This window comes from Lepidothrix coronata, unplaced genomic scaffold (genome assembly GCF_001604755.1).
Source record: "Lepidothrix coronata isolate B3197 unplaced genomic scaffold, Lepidothrix_coronata-1.0 Scaffold90, whole genome shotgun sequence".
Classification (NCBI taxonomy): Eukaryota; Metazoa; Chordata; class Aves; order Passeriformes; family Pipridae; genus Lepidothrix; species Lepidothrix coronata.
This window is the reverse complement of record NW_016690270.1, coordinates 892051-915562: the sequence shown is the minus strand read 5'-3', so window position 1 is coordinate 915562 and position 23512 is coordinate 892051. Positions and strand designations below refer to the sequence as shown.

At 43.1% G+C, this 23512-nt stretch overlaps 1 protein-coding gene across 1 annotated transcript in view; it reads left to right on the top strand.

Moving 5' to 3' along the window:
• Nucleotides 1-23512, top strand: part of KDM5B (lysine demethylase 5B) — a 55816-nt gene that overhangs the window by 7863 nt on the left and 24441 nt on the right. Inside the window, 12 exon segments of the mRNA XM_017821418.1 lie at nucleotides 4917-4994; nucleotides 6033-6155; nucleotides 7006-7176; nucleotides 12542-12676; nucleotides 15460-15553; nucleotides 16683-16786; nucleotides 18079-18237; nucleotides 18775-18894; nucleotides 19344-19502; nucleotides 19970-20151; nucleotides 23020-23186; nucleotides 23334-23349. Coding sequence (XP_017676907.1) covers nucleotides 4917-4994; nucleotides 6033-6155; nucleotides 7006-7176; nucleotides 12542-12676; nucleotides 15460-15553; nucleotides 16683-16786; nucleotides 18079-18237; nucleotides 18775-18894; nucleotides 19344-19502; nucleotides 19970-20151; nucleotides 23020-23186; nucleotides 23334-23349 — 1508 coding nt within the window.

The window sequence follows — 23512 nt, the reverse complement described above, 5'->3', positions numbered from 1 at the left end:
ACACTACTTGCAGTTTTCAAAAGATGTTGAAAAAATATAAGACACTTCAGAAAAAGCCTGAGGGAAAAAAAAAATATTTATTTGCAGGACTGGTAAGCTGGTTCTGTAAAGAGAAGCAAAAAGATATTTGTTTATTGAGAAATGTCTTGAAATGTTGCTCCCAGGAAGGGTTCAGGAATAGCTGCTCGGGCAGCCAGCAGACAAGGGATTTGGTTAAAAAGGAGATGAGGATAAGGGAGGAAGAAAAGCTGAAGCCAACTAACTTGTAGAGCAGCTTACCAGGGGCAGTGGTAATTCCTTGTTCCCTTGAATTCGCAGGGGTGGGGGTGGTTAAATTTTAATTAGTAAGTTTGGATGAGGTGCAGGGTTTGCCAGCTGAAATGCTCTGAAGCCTGACATCCCTGGAGCAGCTGAGCTGGGAGCAGGAATATGGAAATATCACAGAAATAGTTGTGTTGACCATTTGTAGTTTGCATTACCACTTGAAATACTAGTAAGATCCCTAAAGCATGCCTTCTGCAAAGCTGGATTTGTCCCCTACAGTTTATAGACAAGTTTGAAATTTTCTCATTTTTGCCTGGATTTGATGCCAGGTTTATGACAAGTGCAGGCTAAGTTAGCACAGGATCTTGTTTGTCCCTTGGAGGCTTTTAACAGGCAGGGATGGACAGCAGAACCCAATAGAGTAATTTCAAACAAAGAGTCTGGGGGAGGGGGTGTAAAAATTCCTGACTTTTTAGGAAATCGATGTTTTCTTGCTTTCTGTGTATACTTAACATTAGCACTCAGCATGGCTGTTGGAAGATACTTAAACTGAACTTTTTAAACATTTTAAAATTATTTTTTTAAAACAGGGAAATCCAGACCAGTTCCTTTGAGGAGCTGGATGAAAAGGGCGAGTCTCAGATTGCCAGGCATGAGGTTAAGGGAAGTGGGCCTGGAGAGCTGGGGTGTGTGTGCCCTTCTCTTCCCCAGCAAAGCTTCTCCTGCGGCTCAGCAGCTTTGCAAATGAGCCCTGCACCACAAAGCTCCCTCTCGTGGTGCTGCTGCCTTTCCAAGGTGCATAAAGGCATTTCTGTCACACACAAATGTCCCTTAATGCTCCTTTGAGTGAGCATCACATTTGTCTTGGCAAGTTTTGCTTCAAAATGTGTCCAGGATTTTTGTTGAGTAAATAATATGCTTGTTAAAGAAGGGTTGAAAGCATCTTGTTTAGGACTTGAGGAACTTGCCATACTGTGGAATAGAAAAAGATAAATGTTATCCTTATTGGTTGTATCAACTTTGAATAGTTCGGGTGCTCCAAAATAAACTGTTTGTGCCTTTAAAATTACTCTGCGACAGTCAGGATGGACTGTTTGCTACATGCTGTCATTTCTCCAGATGGTGAATGCCTGTGGGTCTGTGACAGTGTCATCTGACACAATTTGTGTTCAAAGGGTTGTGCTGTAGTGTGTTTGTAAAGTCAGAAGTGATTTTATAATAATCTAATCTGACGTGTTATAAATAGCATTAATTTCCCTCAGCTCTACCTGCACTGGTGCAGCCTCACCTCGAGCCCTGTGTGCAGTTTTAGGCACCACAATATAGAAAAGACATTAAGCTATTAGAGAGCATCCAAAGAAGGCCACGAGGATGGGGAAGGGTTTGGAGGGGAAGCCTTCTGAGGAGCAGCTGAGGGCACTTGGCTTGTTCAGCCTGGAGGAGACTGAGAGGAGACCTCACTGGTGTCTTCAACAGCCTCACAAGGGGCAGGTACCAATATCTTCACTCTCTTGACAGGACTCGAGGAAACGGCATGAAGCTGAGAGGGGAGGCTGAGGTTGGATATTAGGAAAAAGTTTTTCACCCAGAGGGTGGTCGGGCACTGAACAGGCTCCCCAGGGCAGTGGTCACAGCCCCAAGTCTTCCAGAGCCCAAGGAGCATCTGGACAATCCTGTCAGGCACATGGTGGGATTGTTGGGGTGTCCTGTGCGTGGCCAGGAGTTTGACTCGATGATCCCTGTGGGTCTCTTCCAGTTCAGCATATTCTGTGGTTCTGTGATGCCTGCTTAAAAACCTCAGAAGCCGGAGTCAATCCAGTGTTCCCTCTCGTTAAGCAAATTTACCATCTCACAGCAGAAGCTCTTGAAATGACTTGCTTCTTGCTACAAGTTAAACACTTTTAAGACTGTTAAATGTCTCTTTCTGGCTGATGAACCCATCTGCTTGAGAAGCTGAAAAGTTACCTGCTGAAAGTGCTATATTTAATAAAAGGAGTTCCCAAAGCTTATCTCTGGTGAACAGCTGACGAGCCATTGGGGCGTCCTGGTGTGTGTGTGTTGGACATTCAATATCAGTAAACTTAAAAACTGCAGGTGTAGGAAATGCCTGTTGAGGCAGATTGTGTTATCTGGAGTCATGTTACTCTTTCCAGTGCAGTAGGTAACTGGTGCTTTGCCAGCACCAGTGTGCTTGGCCAAACAGGAAAAAATGTCCCCAGACGTGCACCAGTCAGTAATAAATAGGAGATCATGCAGATAATCAGCTAATTCTGGAGCAGGTTGTTTTGGGTGCCGTGCTGTGAATGAGGTGTTTGTGTAAGATCATGCTCATAAACTTCCTCATTTGCTTCCATAAGCAGAGGACCAGCCTGCTCCGTGCTGTCAGCCAGGGGCTGGGGCTGTGTCTGCCCTGGGCACCCTTGGAGCTGGATTTCTTCAGTCTTGAGCAGGAGCCGGAACCTGTAGGAACAGGTCGGGATCCTGTTCCTCCTGTTGTGCCCAGTGGCATGCAGACTTTCCTCTGGGCTCTGCCCAGAGCAGCAGCCTGTGCCAAGAGACATGTGGCCTGACCAGAAGAGTCGCCTGAGCTCTCCCCTCCCTTCCTTGGTTTTCCTGATGTGCTGCCAGTGCAGTAACTGCAGGCGATGGCCCTGAAGCACAGCATGGGTCGGTGACGGTGTCAGTGGTAGCATCAGTGCCTACGTGAGCTCAGTTCTTGCTCCTGTTCACTTTATTCCTGGTTCTTGACCTCTGCAGAGCCTTACTGGAGGACCTGGTTTAGACTAATGGGTGGCCCACTGGGGACAGCCTTGACCCATTGCTTAGCCGAGCAGTGAGGCAGCACAGCCTCCTTGGTTTCGTTTACTCTCAGCCTAAGCAAAGCTCTCAGGACCCCACAGTTCTCCTTTGGGCAATTTAATTTGATCCCCAGCATGTCTCCTACGTGTCATCACCACTGTGTCCCCTCCTGGGCTGGGTGCCTGTCTCCTGTCTCCCTCTTTTTGGTACAGAGCAAACTCCGGAGTTGTGACTAATGATATAACCAGTTGGTTCAGCTCGAGAGTCAGATTTGTCCTGTTGAAGTACAACACTTCAAATCCTGCCCAACCATTCCCAGTTGTGCTTCTTGGCTTGAGGGCCACGAATGATTCATCAAATAGCAGGATATTAGAAAAGAATATCCAACATTCTCTTTGTCAGACTTGCCGGTTTCATTGCATTTGGTGTCCTAGCAAAGAAAATGGGCAGTAAAAGAAGAGTTAATGCCACTGGGTTGTTTAAGAACGTTTTGTTGTTGGGCACCAGACTTAGTCTTAAGGTTAAAAGCAGGAAAATAATTGAGAAACGTGTCCACTGGTCAAGGGTTGAGTGTCCTTTTGGTGATTTGCCATCCTGACCCCCTACCATTGTCTAAATTTCCGATTCAAATTTTAACTGCAACTGGCCTTGTCAAGTCTTGATGTGCTGCAAGTGCCTCGTAGGATCAGAAAGCTTTTATTACCAATTTTGAGATATGGATTAGTCAACCCAGGCTTGATAAAGCCTGTGGATTGGTGTCCATCTGCTCTTCAGGTTCTCCACATTCTTGGTGACTCTTGTGTCTTGTTTGTTCTGTAAGATAATTGCTTTGCAAACTATTTATGGTTGGTTTTAATGCTGGTTTTCATATCCTCTGTGTCTGCTAAATTAACAAATATTATGTTTATGATGCTGGTCTTACTTCAGTTGCTGCCAACATTGAGGAAAGGTAGTTTTTTTTTCCTGGTGCAAAGCTCTTGTCTTACACCACTATCAGTAGCTCTCTTGTGCATTATCTTCATTCTGTAATTAGTGATAATAAGATAAGTTTATATGCAATAAATTCCTGTCAAGTTTAAATGAAATCTAATTTGGTTTTGTGAAATCAAACCAAGCATGTGTGACAGATGTCAGAGATCTAAAAGATAAAATGGCTTTATAGTTGTGTTTATAAATAACACTGCCAGTTGCAGGTATTTTATCAAAGTAATAATAATTTATTTTTTTTTTTTAAATTGATCATATTCTAGCTCTTCCTGAATATTTGCAGCCAAGGTATTTTCAGGCACTGGCACAACTGGCCCAGGCTGCCCAGGGCAGTGGTGGAGTCACTGTCCCTGGAAGTGTTCAAAAGATGTGTGGATGTGGCACTTGGGGAGATGGTTTAGTGGTGACCATGGTGGTGGTGCTGCTTAAGGGTTGGACTCAATGATCTTAAAGGGCTTCTCCAACCTTAACGATCCCAGGACTCTGTGGAGTCTCACAGTGCAGGACAGGGCGTTGGTTCCAAAATGTGACTGATTTTGTGGTTCCATTACCTGTTTTAAAGGCACAGGGAACTATTTTAAGGTGCAGACAATGACACTCACTCGATGTATCTCGCTCTTCCTGCTCTCTTGTTCCCTGTGAAGGCACTTGGAGCCCGAAGCAGCCCCGGTTGGATGTGCAACATGGGCCATGCTGACGGGTTGGGGTCCAGCTGTCGCGCTCCCACCGTGTGCTGGAGGGGCTCCAGAGCCTTTGGAGGCTACAGGGGCCTGTTCCATGCTTCAGCTTCACCTGGCTTTTGATTGTCACAGAGAGAAATTTCCTTCCTTTTCCTGGTCTTTTGATGGAATGCTTCTGTTTTCCAGGACTGGCAGCCTCCCTTCGCCTGCGATGTTGACAAGCTTCACTTCACCCCAAGGATCCAGAGGCTCAATGAACTGGAGGTAAACTGGAAAGCTGGGCATTGCTTCTGCTCCTAAACGTGCCACTGTGTTTCTGAGAGGTGCTGTTTGCCAGAGGACTGGCCATGAGCTGACAGCACTCGGGACCTCTGAACAGCAGTTTTTAATTAGCACAGAAATTCCTCTGTTTCAGAACCTAGTTCAGAACATTCCGTGCATAAAAAGTATAGCTAATGCTCATTAAAAGAACGTAATTCAGGCCTTTTCCACACAGAAGTGCTTCTAAGTGGTTAAACTGAAACTCTCCAGTGCCACAGATCTGTGTCTGCGTTTTGCACACATACAGCATCTTTCAAAAGGAGAAGAGATTAAACACTTGGAGTGCTTTAAAAATAACCAGCCTTTTGGAAGAAACAATTGCAAAATCTGGATTCAGTTGGTTGAAATTTGCTGTTCACAAGCACTTTCATTCACTGCTTCCATGAACTGAGACTAGAAAGGGAGCGTGAGGAGCCCTGGTTGGCTCGGTGCTGGTACCAGTTGGGATGGTGGTGACTCTGTGTCTAATTTTTCTCCTGATTCTTGCTTTCTAAAGTCCTGACTTGGTCACGTGAAATGTCAAGGAAAGGGCTCAGATTTGGGATGCTAAGAGAGGGTTTGTGTGACCACAAGCTGTTCAGAGCTCCCTGGAGTTTACAGACAAGCTACAGACAAACGTTGCTATTTTTTTACCTTAAGAATAGAAAATGTGATGAAAATAAAACGTGTCAAAATTTAAGTTACTGCTATTTAACGTAGCAGCAGCGCAGTGATCTTACTGAGGGAATTGCTGTGCAACCAGCAATTATTAATGCAATAAATGCAATAAATCCCAACAATGCAGCTGATTTAGGGAGTTTTTAGTGTTGCTTGGCTGTTCTCAGAAAGTACTTTTCTCAGTGCAGTAAGAAGTAACAAAACTGACTTTAGAAAAGACACAATTTATTTTTCTTCAGATGACGAGAGAAAAATGCAAATGACCCTTGCAGAGGGCAAACCCAGGCAGTTCACTTGTTTGTTTGTTTGTTTGTTTGTTTGCAGGCCCAAACTCGTGTAAAACTGAATTTTCTGGACCAGATTGCAAAGTTTTGGGAGCTTCAAGGATGCACGCTGAAAATTCCACATGTGGAGAGGAAGATCTTGGATTTATTTCAGCTTAATAGAGTAAGACTGTTAGGGAGAAACTCATGCTGAAAAGCTGCTGTGTTATCTCAGTTCCTGGGATGGTATCACAGCTGGTCAGGCGAGATTTTGGGGTGTATCTAAGCTGGAAAAAGTATTTCTTTGTTTCAGCTAACACAGCTAACGTGACAGTAAGAATACATTGTCATGGAAAGGTAGTAAGTAATACACTATCATGGAAGTTCTCATGTGAGCTTGGAGATCATGTTAAATTTCCAGCTCTTCTTTGAAGTTGAACTTCGGTGTAAACAGGTCAAGAATAAGCTTAGGCTTAACTGGAAAAAGTTCATGAACAATGACAGCAGGGAGAGAAAAAATTTTCCATTAGAAATATGCGAGGAAAAAAAGTCCAATTACTTTTAGGATGAAACTTGTTAAACTTCTGTAGAAATTCATGTATTCTGATAGTTAGAGATGGGATTCTCTGACCCCAAAGGTATGTTCTCTCTCTTTTCTTTGTGTTTAGGGGAGTTTTTATTGTTTTTTTCTGAGCTTATTTCATAGCACTTATTCCAGTGAGAACTGAGTGTCCTGTGCTAGAAAGCTGTGTTGGGATACAAAGTGACAAATTGCAGCTAAAAAATTGTCAGAGTGGGCTGAGTGACTGTTTGCACATGGAACACAGGAACTGACTTGTTTGTAATTCTTGAATAGGTTATGTGTTACATATTCCAGTTATTGCCTTAAAACAACTTTTATGTGTTGTGGGGCTTTTTTAAAAATCTATATTTTTCTGGTTTAACATGTCAGCTGTGGCGTTGTCCTGCCTTTTTTCCTTAAACGCTGATAATTTTATTATTAAATATATGATCATTTTATTTTCACTTTTTAGCTAGTTGCAGAACAAGGAGGATTTGATGTCGTTTGCAAGGAGAGAAAATGGACCAAAATAGCCACGAGGATGGGATTTGCTCCTGGCAAAGCCGTGGGCTCACACATCCGGGCGCACTACGAGCGAATCCTCTACCCCTACAACTTATTCCAGTCGGGAGCGAGTCTCTTGGTAAGCTACACTGAGTCCAGTTAATTTAGCAGCCAGTCTGTCAGGGCTCTCTTAATTACTGGAACATTTGTGAAGCTGCATTTCATGCTTAGTGTCATGCAGGTGACCAGATGCATTGTGTGATGAAGGCAGTTCAGAAAGCTGTGGGCAGACTTTTAATTAAAAGTGAAATTTTTAGCATTAGTCTTCAAGGTAAGCTCTTACTCCTGCTTTGAACACCACCTGTTTGTATTTTCTCTCTGCAGTTTACAGAAGCTTCCTGATAACAGACTTTCAGGCTTCCTGTAGTAGTTTCTGTAGTGCCAAGTACTGCTAATCCATGGAACATCCCAGGTCTGTCTCTCTGCCAGAACAAAAGCTGTGGGTCTGTGTCCCATACCCAGAGTGACCCAGGGACTGTGCAAACCATGGCAGTGTTGTGACAGTAACTCATCTCATGTTCACCAGGGGTGACAAGTTGAAGAATGCATCCTGGCTGTTCCAGTGGGGCTGACTGTGGCTTGTGACTTCTTCCAAGCTTAAATCTTCATCCTTCCTGGATCAATCATCAATCCTTGATTTGACCATTAAACCAAAACTCAGGGTTTGTTGAGAGTGGAGACCATGTAATCTCTAATGAAGAATAGGCCTTCTTTTTTAGAGCAGTAGTCATTTATTTGGAAAACCAAAATAGGTTGCAATTGCCAACATCCATTTTTATTTCTTTGCAATATTCTTTCCGTGATGATCTTTCAAAGACAGGAGTGTTGACCTTTTTTAAGCAATAAAAGCCCTAATCCTGTTACAAGCTTGTGTCTGTGTGCAGAAATCAACACAGGCCTTTACACAAAGCTGCAGAAATGAGAGAGGGATTTGATACACGTTCAGAGAGGTTAGAATTAGACTTTTTATTTGGGCAGCGATGATCAATTCTCAGTGAAAAACAACTAAATTCTGCAGATCCTTCAGAAAGAGGGGTCTTTTGCAAACAGTGGATAAGAACAAAATAGAGTTGAATATAAAAATCTTTGAGCTAAGGAAACTGCTGGATCAAAAGTATTTTGGCTTCCCTCAAACACATTCTTGTTAAGCAATGGAAAGCAGCACCATTTTCTGAAGACATTTCATTGAAAACTTGGCATTTTTATTAGGTCTGAAAACCGTCATTTCTCTCTGGGTTTTTTTGAGCTCACGTGTTTGTTACATCTGACGTTGCTGCCGTATTTTTGAGGTGCAATTGCACAGGGAAAGATCTAATTAAAAGTTGCAGTGCAGTGAATGTAGTTCCACAGCACTCTAGAAATGGGGCTTCCCTGAGACCATCTGTCACGCAATTAATACTCACATTCATGGTTTGCTCAGTATTTTAAACCCTTTCAGAAAAGAGAAACCTTCTTAGATGAGGACATGCTTCTTTTTAAATGTTACTTTTCAAGCTCTGTCTTGCAATGGGCACCTGACATTTGTTCAAACTGATGTGGAGGCAGTTCTGGACAAGTGATGCATGTAAGGGTAATTTTTTTTTTTTACTTTCTCCACACCCCCGCCCCAAGCTTTTAAAATATTCCCCTTCTGTATGTGGCAGGCATAGATTTTTGAATGACCTGAGAGAATCCATGGGAATATGTTGGGCTTAGCTCACTTTTCACTCTAATTTGACTTTTTTTTTCTTCGTGACAACCTTGTCTTCCAAGTGAGTTTGTTTTGCAAAACATTTTTTGCGGAAGAATCTCAGATGAGATTCTTTTTGACTTCCTTCCACGTGCTCTCAGTAAGTGATGCTTTCTCAGATGCTTCTTGTGTAGGTGTCCATTATTGTGTGTCTGTTCAGTGTTTTGCTGGGAACCTAAGCACCTGAGTTGTGTTTTTGAAGAAGTTGGATGTGACAGCTGTCAGTTGGAGATGCTTCCTCCTCGTGATACTTCAACAGCCCTTTGAGAGAAGCCCTTCATGCAGCTTGAGTGATCATCCAGACAAGATTAGTGCTTGCATTCACCGATTCCTTTGATTTACTTTTTCCCTTTGTTTGTTAGTACTTGAGATATCCATTGGGGTTCTTTTTCCTGCAAAAGTGAAGAATAATGGGATGGTGTAGTTTCCACTGATGACTGTGCCACAACTTAAATCTAATCCAGATCTGAGCATAGCATTAACTGTTTGCGTGGCTTAAATACATGTTAAACTGGCTTCAGGAGTTATTTTGACACATATCCCAGTTGGAGATATTTCTATCTACATACTGAAATAGTGAAACTCTCTGGAGCTGTTCAGGGGGGGGGACGGGAATAACATGTTTTTATTAAAGCTCTTGTTCAGTCCAAGAGCAAAAATTCCTTAAATCAGCCAGTTTCTAGTACTCAAAGCAGCTCTCCACAGGGGGGGTGTTTATTTTCTTATCTTGAAACATTGGATTAGACAGGCCTTGGGTGTTTTGTCTCCAGAGCAGTTGCAGTGAACTTGTCGATACTGGTTCTGTACCTCCCATTCCTACCTGTAGTAACCATCTGTGATACTGCAGAGTCATACTCTGTGCCCAGAGGGATAAATGTTCCCCTGCCTGAACTGAGGTGTCTGGAATCTTCTGTCAGTGCATCTTCTGTGATGCATTGCCCAGATGTTTGATGATTTAAACAGTCATCTCCAGCTACAGTTTGGGGGGCTCGAGATGGTCTTGCTCCTGTTTTTCAGTGAATCCAGCTGGTTCAGTAACTGTGGGTCTGGTCTCTCTTCCAAACTAAGGCTTTAGTGGCCTGAGTAGGATTTCGTATTTCCAGAGATTTATATGTGTGTGCCTCTAATAAAGGTCTTTCAGTGTGAGATAGTTCTCTGGCAGCCTTTATTGTTCTTGGAGAAAAATGAGCTCTTCTGGAGTTTGATGGTTCTTACCCTCCATGGATAAGTAGTAGGGGTAGACCTGTTGTGTTCTGCAAGTAAAGGGAGCCTGACTGATTGGCTTATGTGTAAATTACTCTAATTTAATTACTACTAATAAACATCTAAACCTGGAGGAGATAAATTGCATCCGTTTTTTTTCCCCCATCTTCTGACATCCTGGAGGCCTTGTGACCATTCCTTCTGTGTCCTTTGTCTGCTAAAGGAGCTGCTCCTTTATGGTTTCAGCTGATGGGCTTTCAGCTTGCTGTCTGCCACCACTGGGAGTTCAAGGATCATATGTGCAGCCATCTTCTTGGAATATAACAAGATGATGATGACAGTGTATGGGATGAGTTTATGCTGAATTGTTGGTAGAAGTTCAGCCTTGCCAGAGGCTGACTGGGAGAGGGAAGGACTGGAGAGATGTCATCTGTGTCCTTGGTTGAAGGCAGTTGATCTGGTCAGTGCAGGAGTAAAGGAGCTTCAGAGGAATTCTCATCCATAAGACAGGGTTTACACTTCTAGGTCTTCTCTAGGTACAGTTGAAATGGTTAATTAACAGCCATTTCATGGCACTGCTTTACCTCAGGATATGGAGGCACTGGGAAATGTTTGTGCATAAATAGTTGGTGAAACCTCAGTATTTAGGAAATGTGCTCTGGTGTTTTTCAGTGAATGTTCATTTTTTGGTGGTGTTGTTTTTTTTCCTTGGCACTGAAGTGAGGCAAGTTATACTGTCTGTTGGTTTTCCAGGTTTCCTTACCATTTTGATTAGGAAAAGTTGATTGCCTTCTACATCTTTATTTTCAAGGATCATATGTCCTCTATTACCAGAAGGAGTAGAAGCTTTTTGTTTTTCTTTTGGTGAAAAAATTGGATTTCACTTGAGGACACAATTCAAGGAATCAGATTTTATGGAAGTTCTTGTCTTTCATTTTCATCATTTTTCTACTCACTTGCTTTTTCTGCTTGTCCATTTTCTGTTCTGAGAAACTGTTATTTTTTTTACTTTCCTCCACTGATGTTGATGTGAAATAATTCCCATCATCTTTGGTAGATGCCTCATCCCTGGAAACATTCAAAGCCAGGTTGGATGGTGTTCAACCCGGTCTAGTGGAAGGTGTCCCTGCCCACGGCAGGGGCTTAGAACGAGGTGATCTTTAGAGTCCCTTCCAACGCAAACCATCCTGTGACCCTGTGATTCTTCTTCCAGTGTGAGCCTTAAGGGGACAAGCTCTTGTGAAGGGCCAGCTGCTCTGGGCTCCAGGTACCCACAACCTGCCCACCTTTGAGCGTCGGCCAGGACTCGCCGCTCGTGCGCGCGAGCTGCAAAGTTGAGTGTTTTTGTGTATTTAGTGTTGAAGTGAAGTCTCCCCTTTGCTTTCAGAGAATAAATCTAGGGCTTACAAAGTCTAGGACTAAAGGCAGTGTGAAAGAAAATAGCAGTCCTGGAGGTTTCTTTGGTCAGAGTTGTGGGCTGTCTGTGGGTGATGGTTAATCTCATCCTGCTGCCCATGACCGATACTGAAATTTTGTTAAATACATAATTCTTTCAGCATAGACTTGTCTTCTAAAATACCACTTTTTCCTCCTTTTCCATCCCCCCTTCTGGCTGTCATTTGTTCCTGAAAGTCTGATTTCTGCGCTGTCCACAGAGTATCATCATCCTCACACCACTGCAGTGGTTCTTCACTGTTCTCTCTTGCTGAGAAAATGCTTCTGACAGGAACAGGGGAAATGTGGATCCAGCAATTCCTGTGAATTACTTCCTGACAACATGGGATTTTTTCTTTCTGTAGGATTTGTTGTTTACTCATTAAAAACTGTTGCATTTTGTCTGCTGTTACTGAGTGTTGTGTGGCTTGACAAACGGGGAATTGTTATTAATTATTCAGTTTCTTGCCAAAAATGTGCACAGTTTTCAGCAATTAAATATGTTCATTCAGCAACTTGAAAGAACTAAAACTGGTTTTGCATCTTTTCCCTTCTGCTCTTAGTTCATGGAGCAGTTGTCCTCTCCAAAACATGGAAGAAGGGAACTCCAGCGATGTCCATTGGACAAGGCTGTATTTCAGTTAGCACAAGGATATTTGATAGGCTGTAATTTAGTTTTATATTGTTGGCATCACAGCAATGCAACCTGAGGTCACTGCAGCAGTTCCAGAGTGCTGGTGATCCAGTCTGAAAAAGCCCCATCTGCTAGAAGAGTTGAGGTTGGGATCTCACATGAGAAATGTTCAGTGCTCATAACACTTAAAGGATACTTCAACTTGCTTTAAGATCCTTTATTATGGTTATTGCAGTCACTAAACGGGCAGGAAAAAGTGAATTTGTGACTTGTTCAAATAGGTAATTCTACCATTGTCATACATGCTGTTTTGTTAGCTCAGCACAGTAATTATCAGGGCCCTGTCTCTGTTCTTTCCCACGAGCCGGGAAATTGTTCTGCACGAAATTTGTGTTGGAGGCGGAGGCAGAAAAAATGCAAGTAACCAAATTGTGTCTCTTTTAGTGCTTGCAGAAACCGGATCTCAGCAGTGACACGAAGGACAAGGAGTACAAGCCCCACGACATCCCCCAGAGACAGTCGGTGCCGCCGTCGGAGACCTGCCCGCCCGCGCGCCGAGCCAAGCGCCTGACGGCCGAGGTGAGGGCTCAGCTCTGGGGGCACAGCCTCAACCTTCAGAAAGGCATAAACCCTAAAAAAATGGGCTGAGAATTGCGTGGTGCTCTAACAGCTGTGTTACTGAGGTTTGGAGTTCTGGGAGGCTCTGCTGTGGGAGCTGTCTAGGGGTGTGTACAGTAATGTTTTTAGCATGGTAGTAAATACTGTGAGGCTCTTGGATGAAAATACAGGTGACAAGTTGTGGAAATGAAGCAGCTTTGATCTGTTGTTCTCAGTCAGTGAGCTGCAGTTATTCTTTAAATGTGCTGGGAGGTTTCTGTACATCTTTCATGAGCTGAAGCCAGCTGTTGGAGCAGGGAAGGTTTTGGTTGTAACATTAGCACTGTTGAATTTCATTTTTCACTCTTCAATTCTATCAATTTTTGATAACTTACCCATGCAATGTAAGGGAAAAATGCATAACCTGAAGTCAGTGTGGTTTTATACAATCTTAAATGTGCTTAAGAAATAATATTTATTTGGATAAGCATAAAATGCATTGATTATATCTCAGTGTCTTCTGTGAAGACGTATTTTAGGAGAACATGGTGTGTCTCCCTTATTGCTGGAAAACAGTAATACTGTGGCTCCAGCCTTTCCAGCCTGATGATCCTGTCTCCAGAGAGTTCCTATTTCTTTTGTTGGAGTAGATGAAGAGAAGGGAAGGATGTTCCCAGGAGAGGGTCTGATTAGTGGTGACATCATGAGTTAGGAAGGTCACGGTTCACTTCAGATTCTTATTAACTCCCATTGTTCTAGTCTTGGTCTTTATTAGTACCAATAGTACAGCTTAGTTGTTGCAAATTCTGCCTGTAATTATGCTTAGTTAATGAGTTACAATTAAGGATTTCCAAAGCTTTTCCACTCAAATACCTGGTTACAAGTGGATTTGTAATTCTGAGCAAACCTCGGTAGTTTGGGCTGAAGCTTTCCATTTGGAGTGTCTGCCTGTGGTTACAGGATGCTTGTTCTCATGGATCCCTTAAGGATTAACAGCAAGACAAATATACACTAAAATTCCAGCTGTTTCTCTGGCAGTGGTGTCAGGTGGCACTAACAAAGAGGGCACATTTTTATGATTTTGGTGGAAACCAACTGCTCATCCTTAACTAAAAGGCAAGGCTGCCCTCTCAGCTCTTGCCCCAAGCACCACTGGTGTCATGCACCTAATTTTTGTGGAAAAAAATCCTTGATTGAGAATAGAATTGGAACACACAGTGCTAAGGCTCAATTGAGCAGCAGGAACTGACTGGCTTAGCAAGGAGCTGCGGTGCTTTTAGACAATAATTTCCACAAGATTTGTTAATGTGAACATTTCCGTACCATTTCAGTGCAGTGAGCCACAGTGATTAAATCCATTTTATTCAACACTGAAGCTCCAAGCAGCTGGCATTTGCACTGACCTCATTGTAAAGGAGTAATGCTTGTTCTTGTGTCCCAACTTTTTGAGATATACAAGGATTTGTCAGTGTCTTAAACTGTAAATCTTAAATTCATTCTCATGTTTGCCAGTTTGACGTTTCCTGCTTTTCAAAGGCTGACGTAAACCTCTGAAAGAAGTGAAGCACAGAGAAGTACTGCAAATTATTCTGTCCTGTAGGATAAGTGTTAACTTGCAGTTGGAAGACACACAGAGTTTTACCTGGCCCTTTCTTACCTGCTGAGTAAACAGCCAGGAGAAAACATTCATGAGAAAGGAAAAGGGCAGTGCCTATCATAGGCTGTGTTTGGAATGCAAAGGGTTTAGGTGCTTGATGTAGGAAAGTTTGGTGTGAAAGACTCCAATAATGCTGGGGAGGTGAAAGTGAGATGAGTTGATGTGATAAAAGGCTCAGACCGAAAACAAGAGCTGCTCAGTGTTGGCTAAGGCACAGAATAAGACACAGAGAAGCTGGAGATGCAGAAGCTGGGGGTCTCTCTCTTCACTGCTGGAGGCTCAGGGCCCACTAACCCTGAGGCAGAACTGCTGCATACGATGAAAAGCTTCTTTTTTTGCATATCTTAAACAGTGGGATTGATGCCTGGTCTGATGGAGACATTTAGACAAAGAGAACGTGAAAAGTGATGGGGAAATAATGTCAAAACCAGCTCTGTAAAAATCCAAATCAAACAACCAAAGCCTACAAAAACCCCCAAAGTGAACAACAGCCCCCACCCCTTGGAGTACCTGGGGCTGTGTTCAGTCCTGCCTTGGACCTGCACCACAGACCCCATTTTTGGGGGTTCAGGGAGTGGCTGATAGTGACTGACCTGTTGCATGACCTCATTCCTTAAGGAGTTAAGCTTAAAAAAATACAATGTTGGAGAAATCTCTCATGATGCTGAGGAATTTGAGAGTTGTTCTTCCACAGTCTCAAAACTTCAGGGAAGAAATGTATAAATTAAATGGAAAAACATTTTTCTGTGTTGAAAGCTCCCCAATGCACCAGCTAAGGTCCTTGCTGGAGCATGTTCTGCTTCTCAAGAGCACTAGAGAATCTGTGAAAGCCCAGAGTTCCTTGTTCCTTTGCTTCTTATGGGGTCCCACTGAAAGCAAACCCAAAGCCTGGTACCATTATTGACATGGACTTTTTGTAAGATTTGCTTTCAAATCTCCAGTGTTGTTCCCTGTATTATTTCTCTCTGAACTGTTCTAAGTAACTGAAGAGAAGTGTTTCAGAACTTCAGGTGTCAGTTTAGATTTGTTGTTTTGTAAGTATTAAATGTTTCTGAGTTTGATTGAAAAGTCTGAGTCCCCCTGTCTGATTTTTTTCCCTTTTTTTAAGGCAACCAATATTAAAACTGAGTCTGACCCTCCAGAAGCCAGAACTCACAATCTGAGACGCAGGATGGGATGTGCCCCTCCAAAGAGTGACAGTGGTGAGTGAAACACAACCTGAATGCAGCTTCTGTTACTTTGTACAAACATGTTTTAAGACCAGAGTTAAATTCAGCAATTGGAACTATTCAAAGTATTTAAAAAAAAAAAACAACACCAACTTTCTGTTAATTTAATTTTAAAATTGGATTTTATGGTAAAAGCTCTTTTAAGGGTTGGAAGTACTTTTTGTTTTTCTTGTAGAAGCTACTTCCAGTTGAGAAAAACCTACTTTTTCAAACTTGGGTGTCCCTTCCACAGCAATTGGAAATGAGATGGGAGCATATTTCTGGTTTGTGTTTTAAATAACATCAGTCCTCGAGCTTTAAGTAGAGGAAACTCTTTTAAGAATGTATGAGATTTCAGACACTTTTGGCAAAGAATTTGGATTTGAAATCAGGAAATTAAACTCATGAAGGCAAAAGTTGATACTATGTTTTGGCCTTAATGATAAAGTTCCCACAATATGATTAAATTGCTGCTATCAACAGTCCTGAGTCTGTTGTTATCTGTCCTTAAGAAATAATCATTTCAGACTGAGAAGCAAAATTTAATGCCATCGAACAGAAGAATAAGCTTGTTGACAAATAATTTGGCCAAATAAATATAGGGACCATTTACAACTATGCAATAATTTAAATTACCTGAGCAGTCTGTAAGTCTCCTTTGTTCATTCAAAATCCTTTTTTCAAGAATTTCTTTAGATTGGGGTCTTTTGTAACTTGACTTTTTTTCTTCAAGGAGTCTGTAAACTTCCCCCCTCCCCAAGAGTAGAAGGAAAAAGCTCTTGACAGCTTTTATTAACACCACATGGAAACAAAATCTTAGCTTATGAATCTGCTCATAATTTAATTTAAGTTAATTGAAATGGGACTTAAACACTGTGGGCTCTGTAGATAGTGCTGGCTCGTGGTGTTGTGCTTGGGTTTTCAGGTAACACCAACTTCTGGGGGCACTGCAGGTGTTCAAATCTTGCCTTATGTTCACTGAAACAAGTGTGGGGGGATAACAAGTAATTCAGCAAATAACTTGGTGTGATGGAGTCTAACAAGTAATAAATAAAACAAACGATAACAACGAATGTTAAGCATTGAAACATTTTGTAACACTCTTTTTTTTTCTGTTGCCCAGACAAGGAAATGCGCAGCCTGGTGAAACTCCCTGAGAAGAAAGAACTTTCTGGGGAGCCAGAGAAGGACAAATCCAAAGTCAGATCCAAAAAACCCACCAATGCTGTGAGTACTCCCTGGCTTCTTGCTGCTGTGTGTGGATTGCAGGTGTTTCTGGGTCTCTCTGGGGTGTGTAGCAAAACCTCCTGTCATCTCTGCCTGTGTTCTTCCTAGAACCCTGTGGCTGAAGCATGCCTGTGCCTGCTGGAACACCCATACTGCTAAAGGTTCTGGCTTTACAAAGCTGGAAATGACAGGGTGGTTAAGTTTCACCATCTATAACTAAAGTAACTTGTTTTCTGTCTCCAAGGTACAGTCTCAAAATAAGCACTTTGAAAGCCTAGTCCAGTGCAAGCGGTTCTTGTGTGACCCAATCTCTCCCCATTGCTCTTTAACTTCAGGGGAGCTCAGTGCAGGCTGTGGCACTTCCACACACCTGCCCCTAATTCCACAATTTCAGCACTGAACTGTAAGCTTTGTTATTGAAATGCATCTTAAAAAAACCAACCCTGTTCCTGCTCCAACTCTCCACACACCAACCCACCCCCTAGAAACCCCAACCTGAAAGCACTGGTAGTTGTCTCACTTCTGAAAAGCCGATGCCAAGATTCTTTCTGCCTGTGCCACTACTTGAGTCCCTCCTAAAACAAACATCCTCTCATTTAATCCACACTTGTAGCTGAGAATGAAGAGGGCAAATACCAGAAGCCTGACACCACCATGCCCCACATGAAAAAGGCTTGTGGGGAGGAGCAGGAGATGAGCCTGTCCTCCCAGCTCTGTTCTGTGTTTGGGAAGAGCTTTCCAGGCTGTTGCTGGTGAGAGTGGGATGTTGGACAGGCAGCAGACAGCCCTACCAAGGTTGGAGTGCTTGTGCCTGTTCCTTGGGGCTCGGGAGCTGCTCCATCACAATTAACAGCTGCTCCCCTGCCCAAAGCTCTCCTGGCAGGTTGGTGCCTTCTCTGGGGGAAAAAGAGGAGGAACCTCTTTCTCTCTTCTGAGGCCACGTGGTCTCAGAGGGGATCGAAACACCTGAGCACACCAACAGGAGAAGGGTTTGTGAGCCCCCAGCAGGTGTTGGGTTATACCTGCTGAGGCCACAGTGCTGCTGATGTGAACTGTCCTGGCACTGAGTCAAGTCTTCAGGCATTTGGAAAAAAAAACACATGGAAGGACTTGCAGCTCTTGTGGTCCTTCCTTAGATTACAGAGAGGAGTATTTAAACTTTTGCATGAGTATCTACTGTTTGCTTGTCTCATTTCCATTGCAGAGATAAAGTGGAACAATAAGCTTTGGGAAACGTGGCAGATGAGTTCCCTTCAGTACTCACATTCCCACTCTGGAATTCTGTGTTACAGGTGGATTTGTACGTGTGTCTCCTGTGTGGCAGTGGGAACGATGAGGACCGGCTCCTGCTGTGCGATGGCTGTGATGACAGTTACCACACCTTCTGTTTAATTCCACCCCTCCATGATGTTCCCAAAGGGGACTGGAGGTGTCCCCAGTGTCTGGCTCAGGTAATCTGACAAATTGTTACAGTTAGGCTGAAGGTTACTCTGTGGATTATTTTTAAGATCGGTCAGAGGAATTGAGAATGCAATTTGTTGTTATTTAAGGTTGTGCAAACAAGGTGATAGAGGTACAGCTAAAATGGAGGCTGGGCGTGATTCAAATTGGAAATCTGTCACTTAATGCCAAAAATTGGTGTGCCTTGGAAGAACATCTAATTGGCATCCTTTCCTCTGTGCCTAAAATTGGAGTCTCACTGGGTGCTTCAGTGTAGTGCTCTATGGATCTTGTTCTGCATAACTCTCTAACAGTAAGGAGAAATTAGGCATATTAATTCATTAATGTTTATGCAGATTTATAAATAAATAAATATTGTGATTTGGTGAATCAAGCAGCATTTCTTCTTCTGATCCCTGGGGCAGTGACTTCATTTCAGTGAGGTGTCCTGCCTTCTTACTCCTCACATGCTGTTGTAGTAGCCCATTTGTGTAAATTCTGAGCACAGTGTTGTGTTAATATGGAAACAATCACCTTTTCAATTGCAGGAGTGTAACAAGCCTCAAGAAGCCTTTGGGTTTGAACAAGCAGCACGAGACTACACCCTGCGCACCTTTGGAGAAATGGCTGATGCGTTCAAGTCAGACTATTTCAACATGCCCGTACATGTATGTTCCTGCCTTACCCTGGTGCTGTCATGTAGGGTTCATTTAGCATGCTTAGTTAAAATAGATATCTTTGGAGAGGGAGGGAAGAATCCTGATTTTGAAGGGGATGAAATTCCGAGTTCTCATTTACGCCAGCGAATCCTGATTCTTGCTGATGTCACGGTTTTTTTGTTCCACCAGCTGCTTGTGCTTTTGTTTGTTTCTTCCCACTTTTGAAGAAGTGTCTGTAGGGAGGAGATCTCTGACTGTCACCCATTCCTGAGAGAAGAGAGTAGCAGCATTTCCTGGAACCACGTTTCTGCTGCAGTTTTTTTCTCTTGTTGAAACAGTTCTGAAATGGGGAAAGGCTCCAAGCTAATGGAGGTTCCTTCCTGAGACAGCTTTGATGCACATACTTCTTCTCTACTGATTCCTCAGTACATACTCCTTTTTCTTCTTCTCATACCTAGATGGTCCCCACTGAGCTGGTTGAAAAAGAATTCTGGAGACTTGTCAGTACCATTGAAGAGGATGTGACTGTGGAATATGGAGCTGACATTGCTTCAAAGGAGTTTGGCAGTGGCTTCCCAGTTAGGGGTGGGAAGTTTAAAGTTAGACCAGAAGAAGAGGTAGGTCTTGGAGTTCACTGGGAATGTTTTTATTGCAGTTTTTTGTTAAATAAGGCTCCTTGGTTCAAAGCACAGTAATGGAACACAACGAAACCACAAAATGGTTTGCAAAGTGTTTGTTTTGTGTATCTGGCAGAGTATTAGAAAAGGAGAGTTATATCAGGGTTTTGAATAAATAAAACTTGCTGTGATCAGACATCCAATGCCACAGGTTAATAGTAGTTAATAAATAACTGCCAAACCGAATAAAACCAAATAAAAAAGGTCTCATTTTAACAAAGCAGGTCAGGTCAGGGTTGTGAAAGGGGCAAAGAAAATGAAGGATTTAGTCTTTCATTCATTGACCTGTTTCTTATATTCCTCAGTTGGAAAAGGTCCTTTTCTTCTGTTGCTCTTCAGCAGTTTTATTTTCTTGGGCTTTTTACTTCCTGTTTTATAAACCTGCAACTGTTCTGTTCAATTTTCAGGAATACCTTGATAGTGGCTGGAATTTAAACAACATGCCTGTGATGGAGCAGTCTGTGCTTGCTCACATCACTGCAGACATCTGTGGGATGAAATTGCCCTGGCTGTATGTAGGAATGTGCTTTTCCTCTTTTTGTTGGCATATAGAAGACCATTGGAGCTATTCCATTAACTATCTGCATTGGTGAGTTTGAGGAATAAACCCAGCCTGGGAAACAATCTCCCTTTCCTTTCCCCTTCTGCTTCTTAATTAGTGGACTAAAACCAGATTCACAGAGCTCAGCCAGAGTAACCATTGCTGTCCTGTCACAGCAGGGTTAAATTTGACAGTGTAATTCCTACATTGATTTGCTTTTGGACAAGAGGTCATATTTTGGAAAGAGACATCCATTCCCAGTTTTAAAAATCCATGAGAGATGCAGCAGATACTCCATCAAGTGTTTTATTATGCTCAATGTAAACTAAAAACCATGCGAGTTTTTTTTTTTAAAAATCATCTTAACTTCAGCTGACGACTCAGACCCGGCATGTTTTGTCTGTTAGATGGATCATGCTGTCATAAATCCTCTCATCAAGCCAACACTTGTCAGGTGTAATCAGGACAGATCTTTGCCATCTCTTTGATATTCTAAATAGATTGAACTTCTTGAACTTCTCACCTTACAACAGGTTTCCTAGAGTCTGGATTATTCTTGCCACTCTTCCTGAAACCTCTTTCCCTCAAGCTCTTTCCCTTTTCTTGTTCACATGAACAGTAAAACCACATCCCAGCTGCTGTTCAGAGGGTCCTTTTTTGGTTGGTTATTCAGTTGCTGTTCCTTGAAATAGCTGCTGCTGTAGGGCAGCCCAAGAGCCAGTGACTTAATTCACTTGCCTTCATGGTACTTACTGTTACTAAAACAAATGTTTGAGTGAGGGTAAGTAAAGGAGTGACAGGATTACATGGTAAAAAGGATCTTCCTTGTCATGTGTTGCTGCTTTTTTCCTCCTCTTTCTCTGGGTCTTCAGTCGGGCCAACAGCTGTGGGCAGGAGAGGAGTTTGTTTGCAGTACAACCTTCATTTCTTCGAGGAGAGCTTCACTCACTGTTGTTAGAATGGCTTTATGCCCTCCATAATGTGCCCCAAATTGCATTAGTGTTTGCAGCAAGGCCAGAAAGGTGCTTCAGTGTGTACACATGCATGTGCACACATATGTTCATTCAGATACACGTGAGATTTTCCTGACTTGCTTTCAATTAATTTATCCTCCAGCAGGAAAGTCCTTGACATCTTTTTATTTGAGGATATTCTTCTTTATTTCCCTTCAGTGTAGAGGTTTAAGTCTGGGGTTTTAGCCTATTGGAGAGGAATGTGCAGTTGAGGTTAAAGCTGTTCTTGGCCAGAGCAGTTGGTCTGAACAACCTGCTGCTGCAGAGACAATGCTGCAAACTCTGAAGACTCCAGAAGTCAGGACTGGTTCCTGGCAAATCCTAGGGATGGTGTGTCCATCCTCAGTGTTCCCACATGCCGTGGAGGAGCTCCCACATGCCCATGTCCTGATGAAGCACTGGGAGCAGCTAATCCCAAGTGACCCAGGCTGCAGCAGCAGAACTTTCCCAGGGCTGAAGGCAATAGTCCTCTTGCAGGACTCTGAGTCCTGTGTTAGTTCTAGAAATGGTAAAAGGAGAAAAAACCAAATCTCTGCTTCAGAGAGGCTTGGAAACTAATAAATAAGATGTCAGTCCTGGTCAGATGAAGAATTACCATTGTTGCTGCTGGTATTTCTACAGGCAGGATGTGGGGCAGTCAGAAGGAACTGTCACCTTCATCCACCTGCAGTGTGCTGGTCCCTAGGGCTGGCACCTCAACACCTCCAGTAGAATAGTGTCTCTCTCTCTCTTACCTGTTCTTCTGAAGTCCAGAGACCACCAGTTCCAGTATCCTGGTCCAAGTTTAGCACAGTTCATATCTGCTGTCACTCATTCCTTGGTGCTGACACATATCAAGGAGCAGAACTAAGTCTTGACTAACCCAGTGTTGGGTCTGGACACAGGAAGGTTTTTAGTTGCATCTGTCGCTGGTGTTCATGAATCTCTAGAGTTGTTCTGGGACAATGCTCAGGTCCAAGGCTGCAGAGTTATTCCAGGATGGTGACCAGGTCCAAGGCTGCCTAGTGATTTAACACTGCAGAACAACTGTGATACCAGTGTAAGTGCCCCCTCCACAGCCCATCCTGCTGGCTTTCCTCTTCCCCCGACACAGGGGCTGTGTGAATACAGGGGTAGGGATAGGCTTCTGGATTCACACTTCACTCTTTCCTTTTGGAATCCTCCCAGTTGCACCATGATTACTGGAAAAAAAGAACAGTGTTGGGTCAGTTTTGCTCTGCCGGCTCCTCAGGAGTCTGGGATAAGGTGATGTGTCTGTTTTCCTTTCTAAAGACCTTTTCTAACCTCGTCCTCTATAAGGCCCTGAAGGCATTTTCATCTCAGTGCTGCAGTGAACCAGTGCTAGTGTAAGCCTGAAACAGTATCTGCTGGAACACATCTGCATCACCTTAATTCTCTCAGCCTGGCTTGCTTTGGGTTAAGCTGGTGCTAAAAGTTCTTTTTTTTCCTCCTCTGGATATGGATTTGTTTTTCCCCTTGAAGTCTTTTGCATAATTCGGAAGTTTGATTTCTACTTCCTGTGTGTTGCTTTTATGGCAGTTAAGCACAAGACAGAAAGAACTGGCTTTGGTTGATTAACCCAAGAGGGAGTTTGTGTTCAGGGAAAAGACAAGTGGCTTATGTTTTGAAGTTGTGCTGAAATCAGCAGAACTTCAGTGAGAACTTCTTCAGACTATTTCCCCCGCCCCAGAATATTTGAAGTCCCTGCTCAGAAGTGTAGGCAGTTAAAAGCAGATCTGGAGGAGAGGGACCTGTGTAAAATGTGAAGATTCAAGAAGGTACAGAACCTTTGCATTCCTTCCCGGTGATATGCCCTTCTTTTGACATGGTGTATTTTAAAGCAGAAGACTGAAAATGTAACTTAAAGATTGCTTATATTTAACTTTTTTTAATAATCTTGCAGGGGGGAGCCTAAAACGTGGTATGGAGCCCCAGGGTACGCAGCTGAGCAGCTGGAGGATGTAATGAAGAAACTTGCTCCAGAGCTATTTGAGTCCCAGCCAGATCTCTTGCACCAACTTGTCACCATAATGAACCCGAACACTTTGATGGCCCACGGGGTGCCTGTATGTGTCGGACTCCTGTGCTACTCCCCAAACCCAACCCTCTTTGATTGGAACTCTACTTAAAGCTGATAACTGAAGCCACTTTTATTACAGAGATGGTGTGGTGGTTTCCATGTGTGCTGCATCTTCCTTATCCAGTGTAATGTGCCAGGGCGAACAGATGGGCAGTGGAATCATTGCCTTTGGAAATGACTGGCAGACTCTTCTCTGGAGATCCATCTTGGATATTTCTGTTTCTGTGTCTCAGCTGGAAGGTTTAGGCTCAACCTTTGGAACAATGGCAGGAGCTCTTGTATGTCTGTTCAATCAGACACCATTTTTTTTTTTTTT